This window comes from Amaranthus tricolor, chromosome 6, assembly GCF_026212465.1.
Source record: "Amaranthus tricolor cultivar Red isolate AtriRed21 chromosome 6, ASM2621246v1, whole genome shotgun sequence".
In the NCBI taxonomy this organism is placed as follows: domain Eukaryota; kingdom Viridiplantae; phylum Streptophyta; class Magnoliopsida; order Caryophyllales; family Amaranthaceae; genus Amaranthus; species Amaranthus tricolor.
The window spans coordinates 24167795-24183623 of record NC_080052.1 but is presented as its reverse complement, the minus strand read 5'-3'; the positions used below and the strand labels follow the sequence as shown (position 1 = coordinate 24183623).

Below are 15829 nucleotides of genomic sequence, written 5' to 3'. Positions count from 1 at the left end.
AATTTCACGAGTCAATCACAGGAAAACGCGCAGGATGTTTTGATTTCAACTGCATCATCAAATCATGACTTTTTTTACTTTATTTATTATTTCTATATAATCGGACTTTTCACATTGATGAAGAATATGACATTTCACATTAATTAATTCATTTTCCTTCGATTTTTATAAAAAATAATTCAAGTGAATCTGCGGATAAGGAAAAGTTTTTATTATTATTTCTATATAATCGGACATTCACTTGAAAACAATTTGTACTACTCTGCTCTCTTTGATTTGTATCAAAAAAAAATTAAGTTATTTTTAAGAAAGTGATAATAAATGAAAAGAGAAAATTAATTGTGTGGATAAAATTATAAGAATTAAAATGTATGGATGAGATTAAAAAAAAGAGGTGAGTCATTGTCCAAAAATAAAAAAGATGCAAATTAAGTGAGACGGACCAAAATGAAAAATACTACAAATTTAATAGGACGGAGGGAGTATTACAGAATGGTTGTTGTGTTAACCATGAAAATTGTATTGCGGAACCATTTGTGTTGTTTTTATCGTGCTTCATGTCAAATTATGGTGTCTTTAGCAGTGTCGTACCGAATCATACCGTGCTTGGGCAGGCCAAGTGCCAGCCCAGCTCAACACTCTCGTCTTTTGTTGTATATAGACATATGGGTCGGGTCCTTTTGGGTCGGGTATTGCCGAGTTTGGATCGTGCTCGGGTCGTCCCAACAAGTCAAGGATTTTAAATATATACATATATTATTGTTATTATTATTTTTCCAAAAAAATATAGTATATATTTGTTAATTTATTATTTTTAAAGAAAATGATGTTGACTCAAAATATAAAAATTGACTAAAAATATAGTGAATCCCAACTATAAGTAATAGTGTGCAACTGAAAATGATAACATAAAGCCAAAAAGGATCAAAAAAGTTAGATTTGACCCAAATTTTCCGGTAATTTTAGATCGGATTATTTTTGAATTACAAGTAAAAAATTTCGTGTTGACTCACTAATTTTCGATTAGATTTTAGTAAATTCACATTACAAGTCTAATTCACCATCATCATACCCCGTGTATTCCACTCATGAAGAACTATGATCAGGGTTTGAGGAGGGAAAAATGACGGCAGCTCATACCCATAGAGAAGAGTGCGGTCAAAAAATCCCTCAGCTCAAGAAAGGTCTTCAAATTACAAGTCTAATTATATGAGTATATTTCTTCCACACAAATATATTTAGTATTTTTTTTGAGCAAGTAATTTAGAAAATATCAAATCAGAAAATGCTTCTGCGCATTTATAGAAGTCCGTATACTTGCAATTAAGAGAAAGGAAAACAGAAATTCAAAAAACTTTCCAACTTATTTGATATGAATGGAACTATTTTTGAGTTCGTTACAAAACTACACAATATGCCGTATAAAAGACATGGTGCTAAAACTATTTACCTACTAAAATTATTAATACAAATTTTTCGCCATCTTGAAAGAAAATTAAAATTCTGCATCTATCACCGAAACAGTAAAATTTACGAAATGAAAAAGGCCTATGTTTTCCTGAAACCGTATTCGTCTTGTGTACCCAAGAGAAACCGGTTCACTCGGACAACTGCTTTCACTTTCTCCGAATTCTATTCTTTACTTTAACTATTCTACGGTTTGCTTTATTATCAACACCACCACTTCCGACTGAAAAACTCCCAGCCCCTCCAGTATTTTGTTCTATACTGCCAGAGGGCTGAAATGGTGTGTTCTGGGGACCAAACTGATTCTGCTGCCCACCAAATTGAAATGGACTCGCTGTGGATGGTGCAGGTGGTGCTCCACCAAACACAAAGCCACTTGATGGCGCAGAAAAAGGTGCACCAAAAACTGGAGCTGTAGGTGTTGAAACTTGAACAGAATCCTCGGCCATACTATGTTCCATGCTCATTTGATCATTGTTTCCGACAGGTGTTGAACTACCAAATGTTGGCTGAGAAGGAAAAGGCGTAGTGGGAGCAGTAGACGTTGGCATAGCAGGTGAGGGCGATGAGAAAATAGAAGCCGCTGACGAGCTAGATCCAAATACGAATGGGGCAGTTTTGCTGGCTGTTGAGAAGGTGGGCGTAGCTCCAAACACAATTGGAGTGCTATTAGTAGCTGCAGAAGTCCCGGGAGCATTTAGTCCAAATGTAAATCCAGTGGAATGTGATGTTCCAAAAGGAGCAGTGGGATTAGGAGATTGCCAACCAAACATGCTGCTTGAACTGATAGGTGCAGTCACTGTAGAACTTGAAACACTTGATCCTGATGTAGAGCTTGAAGTGAATGGATTAGAAAATGTGGATGCGCTAGCATTGAAACCGATGGAACTACTGGCAGGTGCTTGAGGAGTAAAGGTAAATCCATTGCTAACTGGATCAGAGTTTTGGGTTGCACAACTGGCAGGTTTAAAGGTTGAAGCATTAAATAAAGAACCGGCGTTTCCTACACTAGCGATTCCAGAAGGTTTAGCAGTGAAGAGGCCGCTAGTCACATTGCCAAATGCAGTGTCATTTGATTTTGCTCCAGATTTTGCAGCTGATTTAAAAGCTGTAGTCACCACTGTTGATGAGATAGATGATACTGCGGTGAAACCAGATTGAAAACTAGACTCGAACAATGCTGGTGCAGCAGTTGTTGAGGATGACAAGTGATTAGTACTGCTGCCAAAAGTGGAAAATTTGTTTGTGGTAGGAGTTCCTGCAGTACTAGCAGCAATTGAGGTGAATAAAGCATTACCATTACTGAAAGAGAATGGTGCAGACACGGATAAAGGAACAGGACTCTGATCATTTGAAGTGCTTGATACTTGAATGGGAGACGATGCGCCCATTGGCATTGGTGCTACACTGCGTAAGCCATTGCTAACCGGTGCCCCAATAGACGGTACTCCAGATGAAATAGAACCTTTAGCAAAGCCCACCACAGATGAAGGGGTGTCCATTTTCTCAGACACATCAAAGCTGATATTCTTGTCAGTTCTATCATGTTCATCTGTTTTGGCTACAGCACCAGATGCACTGACAAAAGAAGCAATAGCAATCAGTATTTTATGTTAAACAGAAAGGTACAGAATACTACATCAAAAGCGCACAAACTAGCATTTTTTTTTACATTCCTTGAATAGTATTCATTACCTGCTTGGCAACTCGGATTTCATGTCTTTCACAGACGCAGATTGCACAATGGAGGACGGAGAAAACAATTTTGGAGCAACATTGGCACAGTTTGAGCTAAAAGCAGTAATTTCGTTAATTTTTCCACTCCGTAAAGCAGTTTTATCCGCCGCTACTGCTAACAGAGGAGAGCTCACAGCTTCTTGTGTGCTATGGTTGGTTGCAGATGAGCTTGATGAAGCAACAGGGAAAGAGAAGGCAGTACTTTTTTGGGTAGCAGCAGACCCATCAGGTAGAGACACTTTTATGTTTGTGCTCAACAAGTTTGTCGATGGATTTGCTTCTGGAACTGGAGGCCTTCCAGCAGAGCTTTTTGCACTTTCAGGAGCATTAAATGAGATTCCAACTGATCTTTCAGCCAATGCATGGCTTTCCACCACTTTATTCATTGGAGTGCAGGCACCACCAACTGCATTCACTTCATCCAGCTCCAAATAATCCTACCAAATCATCAACATAGGAAACTTTTATTTAGAATACTAGAAATTTTAATTGAAGGCATTTACAGAGCAAATATGCTCGTTCCAAATTTACAGATTGCTCAATTATCAGAAACTATTTGCATTCGACACCATGGAGTAGAAAGCTTTAGACAAAAAAACATGCAAATCAATTTATTAAAGAATAGTGGATGCAGAAAAAAAAATTTTCCATTGCAATCACACTTGTGAAACAAAACAACCCAGTGCATAATAAATCTTCCTTTTAGGGTCACTATAACTGAGGCTAAGGTTCATCAATTTCCTGTATTAAAGAATACAGCAAACTGCAAAGAGTTAACTGACACATACACCCATGGAATAAAAATGAGATCATCCTGTTACATTACAACCGCTTTACAACGAATTTTGAGCTTATCGAATCCTATGATTTGAAATCATGGCGTTAACAAACGTGATAAACTATTATTCTAGCATATTACACATTACTATATTTTTTAATTGTATTATGTTCTAAAAGGTTTAAGCTTAATTTAAATATATATATTCCAGAAAACCTGAATTACTATAATAAAATGGCACATTGTAATGTCTGCACAATGAGTTATAACAACGAGGTGCCATGTCCTAGACATCACAACTGTTAATACAATTGCAATATACCAATAGTTTTCTTAAATTAAAAAATATAGAAAATAGTTAAGTCAATTATATACCTCATGAGCACTCATCTGAAATTTCTGTTTTTTCTGCTGATGGTCAGAGCTCGACTGTGGATTAACATTTTCCAAGGACTTTCTCAGACTTACTGCTTCTGCAGCATCTTCAACAAAGGAAAACTTTTTTAGGCTACCTTCTTCTACCCTTTGTGATATCTTTGGTGAAGGATCGAGTGCATTAACATTAGATTCAAACAAACCACTTTCCTTCCTACTGTCATTAGTCTTCAAAACCTTCAATGAGTCTACAATACTCGAGTTCTTATGAGGAGATACATCACAAATATCCGAAGCCTTTTGCACAGGTGAACTCCCTCCCACAACGTCAATTTTCTTTTCAGGGGACTTCCCTTTTGAAGTGATTTTGTCAAGATGTTCAAAGATTTTTTCAGCTGTCTTAATAGACTGTGAAGGAATATATCCATTGCTTTTACTACGCATGTCAGTATCTGGAAGCGCTTTTGATGAAAAATGATTATTAGAACACCACTCGATGGAAGAAGGTAGTTTATCAACATCTGTAAGACGCTCAGATATATGCTTTACATGAGCAGCACCAGTAGGAGGCAGAGACAAAGTTTTATGGTGCAGGAGGCTAGGTTTTTGACGAATCCTGCGAATGGGACCAACAAACCCAATATCACTTTCCAGGACAGAACTTCGGCGCTTGAGAACCTGCAATCATAGAGATAAGGATAACCAAAACTAAGAAAACATAAATCATAGCAAGAAGCAAACTTTGTTCGAACTACATACCTGTCTCTTAGATCCACTTAGCTGCTGAGTCTCTGTGATGTTATAAGATGATGATGAGCCATGGACTTTAAGATCAGTTTCAGCAGCCTGCATCACGTAGAATTAAAATATAAGAAAGCACAAAATAGGCAGAATAAAAAAATCTGTTAATAACAAAACTGCATATCAAACCTTAAATACTTGAGTTGGACGAGGTCTAGAATAAGGAGTTGAAGCCATGCTGTATATTGTGGATCTTCTGCGATGCTGAGGCGTCATAAAACCATTCGAAGATGCTCCAATGTCGCTAGTATGCTTTTGAATAAGAGAATTGGCTTGAGATTGTCGTTGTAAGAATGAATTATTAGGAGTAGATAGGTCTTCCCTCAAGATTTCATTTTGCAGTACTGATATAGAAGGGGAAGCTCTTGAAGACCTGCTACCCATGTATGCTTTTGCCAGCTCAGCAGGGGAAGCAACATCTTCAACCACCTAAATACAAGAAGCAATTACATTGAAAAGATAGCGTGTAAATAAATTCCATCACAACATAAACAAAAGATAACAAGTACATAAGACAAACAGCAAAAAAAACAGAAGCTCAAACATTTTTCCCTACTTTTGATATCACGACAGGAGTTGAGATTGCGACACGCTCTGCACCTTTTTCAAGGGTAGGGAAACTAGCTACAATTTCACTGCCATTATAAACAGCTTTCTCGTCTGAAAAGACGGGGTTCGACCTTCCCTTTTCAACTTCAACAGAACTATCAACAGTTCTCGACAGCAACAGCGTAGTTAAATGATCTATCTCAGACCTGAAAAGGATAAAAGATATTAAGGAGCTGCTGATAGCCAATTAACCAAAAAAGTATCAAATTTTTTATCCATGAAAAACAGGACTGCACTACACCGTTAACAAAACCTCTATTTGGCAACATACTTGAACCCCCAACCCAAAGTGTACCAAGTAAGCCTAGCAACAAATTTATGCCTGTCCACATGTGACAGCATGATCACAATACCAGGCCTCGCTAACAGCTTCTCATTAAAAGGACACAAGTAGACAACCACCACCATCCCAGAACATGAGAATGTATTTTGATAAAAACTTTATTCAACAGGATTGCTTAATTGAAAATGGGGGGAAATTATTACAACCACTCATATGATGAAATTTGCACATGACTTTAGACATTAGGGGTTTCATGACATCTAGAAATATTGTAATCTTTGATAACTATTACAACTTTACAAGAAAAATTGATCTCAAATATGAACATTTTCCCAAATACTGTTCTTTCCCAAATTGACCTTACAAACTGAAATACCAAATTGGATAAACCTCAGTGAATAGGATCTAAAAATTGCAGACAATAGAAAAAGAAGAAATACCCCCCATCACCACCCAAGATGATGAGGAATGGAAGGCACCCACAAGCAGACAAAGTTCACCCTGAAACAGATGAAGATACCCTCAAAGTTTGCACCACCTTGCATATTAATGATCAATTTATCCTTCAGTTCATATTTTCGAATAATTGGTTAGCAAGCTCACCTAGCTTGCAGAATCCAGTTCATAAAGAACTGCTACAACCTTATGCTAATATGAGAATTCTTTATCAACTCATACAATTGGCAACTCTAGAAACCAAAGAGAGTTTTGCATAGGACCTGTAATCAAGGTGTGCATCATATAATTCTAACTAGGCATAACAAATGCACAACTACCATTAAAACACAAAACACTTGCCTAGTAAAGGTCTTCTGCTTGAAAATATCTTCCAATTTGGCCACCTCGCCACTGGTAGATACTTTGGTTGGATCATTGCCTCTACCTATTGCGTCCTTGGAGCCAGAATGAGCAACCTGGTGGACATAAGTTAGTGATCAACAGTGCCAGAACACAGATACTTTAAGAATCAAGAGAAGTGACAAACGATTCCCCAAGATAGAAAAGAACAACAATTTCTCAAACAATCAAAGTAAAGACCTAACAGATATTATCCCTTAAAACATTATAGCTTATAGATATCAAGGAGACAATAAGAGGATGAAACAGATGAAAGAAAACAGAAAATTTATGTAATAAATAAACAAAGTAGAGGTGGAAGAAACTTTGAAGAAAATAAAGAAAAAAATAGGCATTCTTATTGAGACTTGAAAATATGGTGAATAAAGAAAATTTAGGCGGATGAGAATGAATTGGTTAACTAGCCTTTTTGACAAGATAACGAAAACAAACAAAGATAAGCACTATAGTACACATCTACAAATACAAAGAGGATGAGCAAAATTGTTCTAACTATAATTGCAATGCAACCTAAAGAGCGTACCTAGGTGAAGACAAGGCACAATGAGATGCCCTTTACTCATATATGTGACTAGTTTATCTCACAAAATCCACATTTTAACACATGACACATCACATTTATATATCATTATGCTAATAATAAAGAATATATAGCCACAAAAAAACAAGAGTTTCATCTTGATTCAAACAAATGTTTAAAATATTATTAAAAGGACAAATAGGTTTAATAGTTTTCTTCAAATCATGTGTGCTTCTTAATTGTGTGAAGTTGCAAATGATGTTTGCTATCACGAGTCAATCGCAAACCACAAATGCCTTCTTTTCTTAGGGTAAAGTCGGGTGTATCCGACATTGGAAAAATGATATTGTTAATTGTTTCTTCAATCATCCATACATGATAGCATTATATACATGAATTCTAAAAAAATACAACAAAAGTGTCAAATTCCAACCAGATACAAACACATAATTTAGGACGTCTAAATTACAACGCTAACTAAAAAGAAATGAATGACTCATCCAAATGATGTTTCTCCAAAGTACACGAACAACATGGTTCTCAACGATTCATAGACATGTAGACTGGCTGGAACATTTTCTTAAAAAATGTATATTCAAGAAAGCAATTGGGTGGACAAAACCAAAACATTTGATATTTATATTCCAAAATGATTGGCCGTGTTAAATAAGTTTATGTCAAATAACAAAAAAAATCAAAACTTAGGTCAACAAGTCATTCCTAATGCATGAAATACTCTATCTACACGAGTCACTCACATGATTACTTCTCCTGCAACCAATCCAATCAAAATGCATTATGAACTAGAGTTTCAAGGTTATGATGTTCTTCTTCACCCCAATCATGTAGGTCAGCCTTGATTTTCCACTAATTTTGATAATTACATAATTCCATTACCCAATTTTCCATTCTCACCTCAAATGGCTACAAAATCGTCAACCCAGAAACATTGATTTTTCTTCATCTTATACTCCACCCAAATTTTCAACCCATACTTAAATACATATGTTGCATTGCATTTAGTTTTTTTTTTTTTTTGCTCACCTCGACCAACAGATCTCAATCACATTCATCTTTCTGCCATATCATTAGTCAAAAGTCCCATATTCTAAATACTACTATTCCATCCATTTATGTCCTTATGACAATTTTGATGTTTATTTCTAACAAATTCACTTTACAATAAAAAGAGGAATGTTGCCTATTTTCTAAAACCAAGGATATGAATTCAGCGGGAATGGAAGCATTTAATCACTATAATAAGTGATCCTATAATGGCAACGATTGAGTAGCTAGCACATATCTCATTAACCAAACTCAACTTTAAGACCCACCCCTAAACTTGCCAAATATCTTATATCCATAATAATCTCCCTGTGTACCCTTCTGTTAATTCGCCCTTGTCAACCTTCACTAATAGATAGCCCAAAAGGTAGCCTCACCGTAAAAACAACTAATCGCTAGCCTATGCACATCTATATCAAAACTTACAAGAGGGCTACAAGATTATCATTACATAAATATATGAATTGGGAGTTAGCATAGTAAGCTTGCCCATAATTACCAGTAATCGAAAACTTTTGTTTCTCGTAACGGATTGAGTTTCGTTAGAAACATTGAGCTTGCTTCTACATAAAATAATCCCTAAATAATATATATTCTTGGTTTTTCAAAATACAGAAAGAAAAAAAGAAAAAAAAAAAAAAAAAAAAAAAAAAAAAGTGTGGTAAATTTTAACTAGGCAGTAAAATATATTATCTTCAAAAATAGACAAACAAGATTTACAAGAAAGAAGACTTACCATTGGAGTGATTTCTGGCTGCATGTCTCCACTCTCCCTTGTTTCATCTATATACAAGATAGAAGCCAAAAAATTAACTCATTTATAATATACATTTGAAAATTACAAAGATAAAAGCATGACTGACTAAATGCCATTATTTGTATAAACTTTGCAAACAAAAACAACTATACAATTTAATGCCAGATACATAGATTTTCAATTGAGAAAAAAACCAATTCAAGCAAGCATATCACCAGTAGATACAGGAAAAAAATCCAAATGCGTAACGATTTTGACAGATAAATAAACAAACAAACTTACCACCAAACTAATAGGGTTTTGCCTATTTTAATAAACCTTTATTCTTGAATTATCATAATAGTTATTAGTTTTCTTTATCTCTAAATTCCATATTTGTTGGGTAGTTCTCAGGCCTTTGCTTATTTCCTTGTTTTTTTGACTTTTTATGTTTTTTCTATTCTTAATGCCTCCAAGAGGTTTGTCGTTCTTTGGTTTGAAGCATATGGACTACAGTAAATGACTTATTAAATTATTTTCTCTTCTTATATATGTTAAGTTTTAATTGATGTTTGCTATCAAGTTTTAATCTACAACAACCTCTTCATTATTGAAAAGGAAATATAGTAAGTTGTAAGTTGTAACAATGAAACAGCTTCAGCTATATTCCAAATAAACCCAAAAAAATAGTTGAGTCATTGGCTTATTTTTACGCATTAAGTTGTAAATTATTACAGGTGCCAATTAATTGAACAACCAGATCATTGAAGTTATTATGTTAAAAATCTAGGCTTTATCTTTTAGCTATAGGTACTTTAGGAGCTATATGGACAAATGAGGCACGGGAATCAAATAAGAATAGACACCATAAAGAAACTTGATCACAAGAACAACCAAATTAACGTTACCTAATTTGTTAGGTCCTCTATCTCTAAGAGATTGTCATACACAATATAAAGGGATGTTGGGAGTAATATTTAGCGGTATTCACAATGCACCCAATATGAACCAAGAGTGGCAACGAAAAGTACCATTGAACCTCATACAGAAGTTGGCAAATAGAACAAGCCAATAAACAATACCGAAACTAGCAGTCCAAAAGGCGTTGTAAAAACCCACATCTTAATCTTTTCTCAACACGTAGAATTTGAAAACCTGAACCAGGCTATTAAAAAATTAACGAAAAAAACACAACCACAACCCATTTTGAAATAATTAAGAGAACAACTTTGTGACATTGGAGAAACATAACTCAAATTCTTTTGATTGCCCAATTAAATGCAATCACTTTCAAGGGATTTCCCAAATTATAAATCAAAAACACGAATTAAAACAATATCACAAACATTAACACAACAACCTACCCTAGACCCATTTTTCCTAAAAGAGGAAATTTATCATAGAAAGTAAGAAAGAGGGAAATTACCAGGAGGTGGAAGAATGCGTTTACGAAAAACAGAAGAAAAAAACTTGTGAGCGCCGGCAGTGATGAGACGAGAAGCTGGATCCACAAGCTTTGATAACCAACCATTGTTATTCTCTCTTTGAACACTGTCCAGCAGAGTTGGTCGTAAAGCAGTCGGTGGCCTATCATACGGTGTCGCTTGGCTTCTACGAATTGGTTTCTTACGGAATTTACCGCCTGCTCCGCCGGTTTCCACCGTCGCCATGGATTTACGAACGAGACAGAGACTGTGTAGAATGCGAAGTGAGGAAAGAACACGCAGACGATGAAATTAGGGTTTTGATTTTGAGGAGTTAGAGAGCGGGGAAAGCAAGAGGGATGGGGATTTTGCCAAAACTTGAAAAGACAATTTGGGATATTGTAGCGGAAGAGAGAATCGAACTCCTTGTCCTATTATTTTTTCAATTTGCAATAAAATAGGGAAACAAGTTTTTGAATTTGAAATAAGTGAACGTTTATTAATAATAAAAAATAAAAAATTAATTTTAGGGATAACTAGATTTTCAAATAAGGAATTAAAGAGTTAAGGTAAGAGATTTGTTTTTTTGTTACATAATGTGTTTCATGCAACCAATTAAAAATACGAAACCATTACACCACTTCACCAACAATAATCTTTTTCTTGTCACTAAGGCAAAATTATAAAAAAAACTACCTAATATATATCCTATTTTGTAAAAAACTACCTTATGTAAAAATTTTTATAAAAAACTACCTTATATAATACAATTGTTTGCAAAACACTACCTTATAACGGTTTGTGGCCTTTGACCGCTAACTTTAACCGTTGACCCGCATGTGACACTCACGTGATGCTTTAATGTATTTACTTCTTCTTTATTGCAGTTCAGTCCATTCGAAATTCCTTTTTTTCTTCCTGCCATTCTTATGAGCGTGTCATTCGACCTCCACTTATCTGCAAAATCCTGTCTTCTTCCACCTCGACTTTCACTTCTTCCTTCTTCAGCCCGGGAAGATCTACTTTGAAAATATGCGCTTCTGGCGTCTCCTTCCAATCAACCCTTGTGGCTACGAATTGGGACGCCTCACGTCCTATCGAGGAAGGTGAATTATTGGCAAGAACCGAGCTGAAAATGCCATCAAAAGGATCCCAATTGTCTAGCGAAAATGGATCAAACACATTTGTTTTTCGACCTCCAAAGAAGCTTGGGATGATCGACATTGTTTCAAAAAGAGTGGGTTCTGAGCTGTGAATTGGTGATTGAAGAAAGGATTAGATATTAGAGCTTTGGTGTGAATTATGCTTATTAAGATTTTTCTGAGTTGATCAAACAGCTTAAAGTGAATTTCGAATAGACTAAACTACAATGAAGAAGAAGTAAATACATTAAAGCATCACGTGAGCGTCACATGCGGGTCAACGGTTAAAGTTAGCGGTCATAGGCCACAAACCGTTATAAGGTAGTGTTTTGCAAACAATTGTATTATATAAGGTAGTTTTTTGCAAAAATTTTTACATAAGGTAGTTTTTTACAAAATTGGGTATATATTAGGTAGTTTTTTTATAATTTTGCCTTTCACTAATGCTAACCATCGGGACGTACATAAAGTGTCCATAAATATTGTTTGTATCGGAAACACTTATATAGTCTAACAACGACCTAAGATTAAATAGTTAACCATCGTCACTTGACATCATACTAAAGATTAATGAGTTGATGCCATTGTTAACGTATCCATCGTAAGAGTTACCTTCATTATTAAGGGTTGTTTGGTTGGGTGTAATAATCAAAGGGAAAGGGAATGGACATACCCAATTCTCTTTGTTGTTGTTTGTTTGCCACTTTCTATCATTCCCTTCCCCCTTTTTTTATTTTTGTTTTATCTAAAAGTATTCCACACTCATTCCCCACCCTCTCCAAGACTTTTCCATTCCCATTCCCCACTTCATTACTCATCACTTTCTCTCTCTCCTCTCAAACCCTAAAACCTAAAAATCTTTCCTTCTCGGCTCTCTCTCCCTCAAGTTCCTCTCTCTTCCTCACGGCTCCTCCCTTACACCAGTCCCAGCAGCAGGCGGCACCACCACTCATACAAACAGCCACCGCTGCATAGACCACTCCTCTGTCCCCCACAAACAGTCACAGCAACAGCAGCCGTGTACTCCAGTTGCTGCGCGTGCCGCCAGCCATAGTGGCCGGTTTTGGACCCTCTATCCTGCCAGATCGGTCCCGTGCCACCACCACCACAACCTTCACTTACCTCTTCACATTTTGCTAGTTTTAGCTTTGTAAGACACCTCCTCTTCTTCCATTTGATTCTTCTTGTTTTCAATTAAAGTTTTATAAAGTTTGTGAGTGTGATATTGATTTTGTGTTATTTTCATTAAAGCTTTTTGTGGGTAAGAGTTTGATTGATGAATTGAGTATATTTATAATTTAGGGTTTGAAGTGTGATTAGAAATTATGGTTGTGTTAATTTTGGTGGTGTTTTACTACCTGAACAACTTTATTTGTGTGTAATGTAGGAGTTTTTTTAGACATTATAAATTTCATTGACATTGTTTAAATAAAAAGAAATTATTACTGCTATTATTGTTGCAAATTATTGGAGAAAATGTTCCTTTTCATGTTCTTTTACATTGTGAAAAATCTTGTACATTGTAGTGAACTGTATCACAATTTGAGGTTATCACTAACATCAATATTATTATAAGTTGCTAGTATTGATGTTGTTATACAAGTGTTAGTATTGGAGAAAGCTTACTTGATTGTTGGTTTAGTGGATGCGAAAGCTTATGTGATTGTTGAGTTAATGTCATAACTTTGTGTTCAATTTCGGCATTTTTTGTATGTAAACTAGTCAATGATATGGTGTTATAGATGTTCTTTTCTACAAAAAATGGCTCGCATTGGTACTTCTTTGAAAAGGAAGAGAAATTAGGACTTTATTCGGTTCATAATTACTATAATTAATTGTGTCGTGTTGCTACATTTGATGTGGTACTCAATGAGAAAAACTATATACGATTCCCATTATCTTAAGCTTGATAAAAAAACTAGAAGAAAAATGAGATTGCACAACTTGAATAGAATGATTAGAGAAAGTGTCACACTTTGTATAGGAACTATCTTCGTATAAATCGATACACATTTGGTGTACTTTTAGAGATGGTTAGAGATATTGGTGGATTAAATGAAACAAGAAACACATGTTTGGAAGAGATGGTTGCGGGTTTCTTATACACATTAGCTCACCATAAGAAAAATAGAATGATGGGTGCACATTTTTATAAAAGTGGTGAAACTATTAGTAGACAATTTCATGCTTGTTTGTTAGCAATCTTAAAGTTACATGCTATTCTTCTTAAGAAACCAATACCAATACAAGAGGATTGCAACGATGAAAGATGGAAATATTTCAAGGTAAATAAAAAACCAACACTTTAATTTGAGATAAAATAGAGAGACTATTACATAATTTAAAGTGATATTGTTTGTTTTGTAGAACTTATTAGGTGCCCTTGATGGTACAATGATTCTAGTGAATGTTCCTTTTGAAGATCGATCCAAATATCGCACTAGAAAAGGTACCCTTTCTATGAATGTATTAGGAGTATGTTCACCCGAGATGGAATTTATACATGTCTTACCTGGTTGGGAGGGATCGGCACATGATGGTCGGATTCTTCGAGATGCTATTTCTAGGCCTAATGGGTTAAAAGTTCCAAAAGGTAATTTGATTGACGTAATAGATTTTATATGAGATTAACTTAGTAAGAGAGTAATATTTTTTTTTTAATTTGTCAAGGTTGTTATTATCTATGTGATGGAGGATATACTAATGGAGAAGGATTCCTTGCACCATATAGAGGGCATCTTTATCATCTTAGAGAATGGAATAATGGCCCCCAACAACCTCAAACCGCCGAAGAATATTTCAACTTAAGGCATGTAAAAGCTAGAAATGTGATTGAGAGATGCTTTGGGTTACTCAAGGGAAGATGGGGGATTCTTAGAAGTCCTCCTTGGTTTAGTTTACAAACACATGGTCGAATTGTACTTGCTTGTGCCTTATTACATAATTTGGTAAAAAGATACATGCTTGCAGAATTTGATGATAAGGACTTGTTTGAGGAAAATGATAGTGATGATAATGATGGTGATGATAATGAGGAAGATGATGTGGAGTACATAATTTGATTCCTTAACTTGAACCAAACAATCACAAAGGGAATCAATGAGCAGTTCATTCCATTTCCTGAACACAGCCAAACGACTAGGCTAAATTAGGGGAATCCATTCCTTTCTCCTTCATTCCCTTTCCTCATTCCATTCCGATTCCCTTGTGCGAACCAAACAGCCCCTTAGTAGCTTTACCTCGAAGGATGAGAGGACGTACTAGTTTAGACTTTTTATGAAATGATTTTTTATAGACGTTTATATTATGTAGTTTCAAATGTTGATTTTTTTTCAACCTCTATCTTTGTAGTTTGTACATATATATTAATTTTAATATAATTTCATTAGTCATAATTTAAAGATGTGGGTATTTGAGTTGAATTTGAAATGTCGTAGACTCGTATATTGTTGTGATTAGTTGCATGGAACGTTGTTTTGTGGATATTTAAAAAGTTTGATAAGGCGTAAAATAACAGTGTTGTTTACAATTTTCAATAGGTATACAAAATTATTGGTCCTAATAGCAGTTAGTGTTAAGGAAGAAACCGTTATTAAGAATAGGGATTTGGTGCACATGCATGTTGAAGACTCAAACAACATGCTCAATTAGATTATACAAATAGTGGATCATTATTTTGTATAGTAGTTTTTTTTTAGACCGTTTTTTGGTTAAGTATACATATCATCGCTATTTGCTATAGTGGTAGTTAGTGATATTTTTTTTCCACAGTGTCATCCTATGTGGACAGTACAAAGGGAATTATGCCCTTAAACTTTGTCTTGAGGAAGAGATCCGAAAGGGGTTTCATATACTATATTTGATTATGCTTTAGCAACAGATAAGGAATTCTCCTAGAACAATTCATAGAGACGGGTTGAGTCGATAGATAGATGAGGGATTAAGGCAGAAAACAGACTGAGAATTGTTGGGGAAGGGAAGAGAACTAGCTGTTTAACTAATTTGTTTCCACATTTATCCAGCTAGCCACATTC

The 15829-nt window shown here is 35.3% G+C and overlaps 2 protein-coding genes across 2 annotated transcripts; both read right to left on the bottom strand.

Moving 5' to 3' along the window:
* Positions 1 to 1345: 1345 nt before the first annotated feature.
* On the bottom strand, positions 1346 to 11114 carry LOC130815000 (nuclear pore complex protein NUP1-like). The gene is made up of 9 exons (XM_057681320.1): positions 10656 to 11114; positions 9230 to 9276; positions 6849 to 6964; positions 5715 to 5913; positions 5288 to 5587; positions 5117 to 5203; positions 4358 to 5035; positions 3163 to 3641; positions 1346 to 3045 (listed from the first exon to the last, which is right to left on the bottom strand). Exons 1-9 carry the CDS (start codon positions 10897 to 10899, stop codon positions 1617 to 1619), a joined length of 3579 nt encoding a protein of 1192 aa, XP_057537303.1. The 5' UTR covers positions 10900 to 11114; the 3' UTR covers positions 1346 to 1616.
* Positions 11115 to 11580: 466 nt separating this feature from the next.
* Positions 11581 to 11971, bottom strand: LOC130815701 (18.5 kDa class I heat shock protein-like). The gene has a single exon (XM_057682188.1). It carries the CDS (start codon positions 11875 to 11877, stop codon positions 11581 to 11583), a length of 297 nt encoding a protein of 98 aa, XP_057538171.1. The 5' UTR covers positions 11878 to 11971.
* Between the last annotated feature and the right edge of the window lie 3858 nt (positions 11972 to 15829).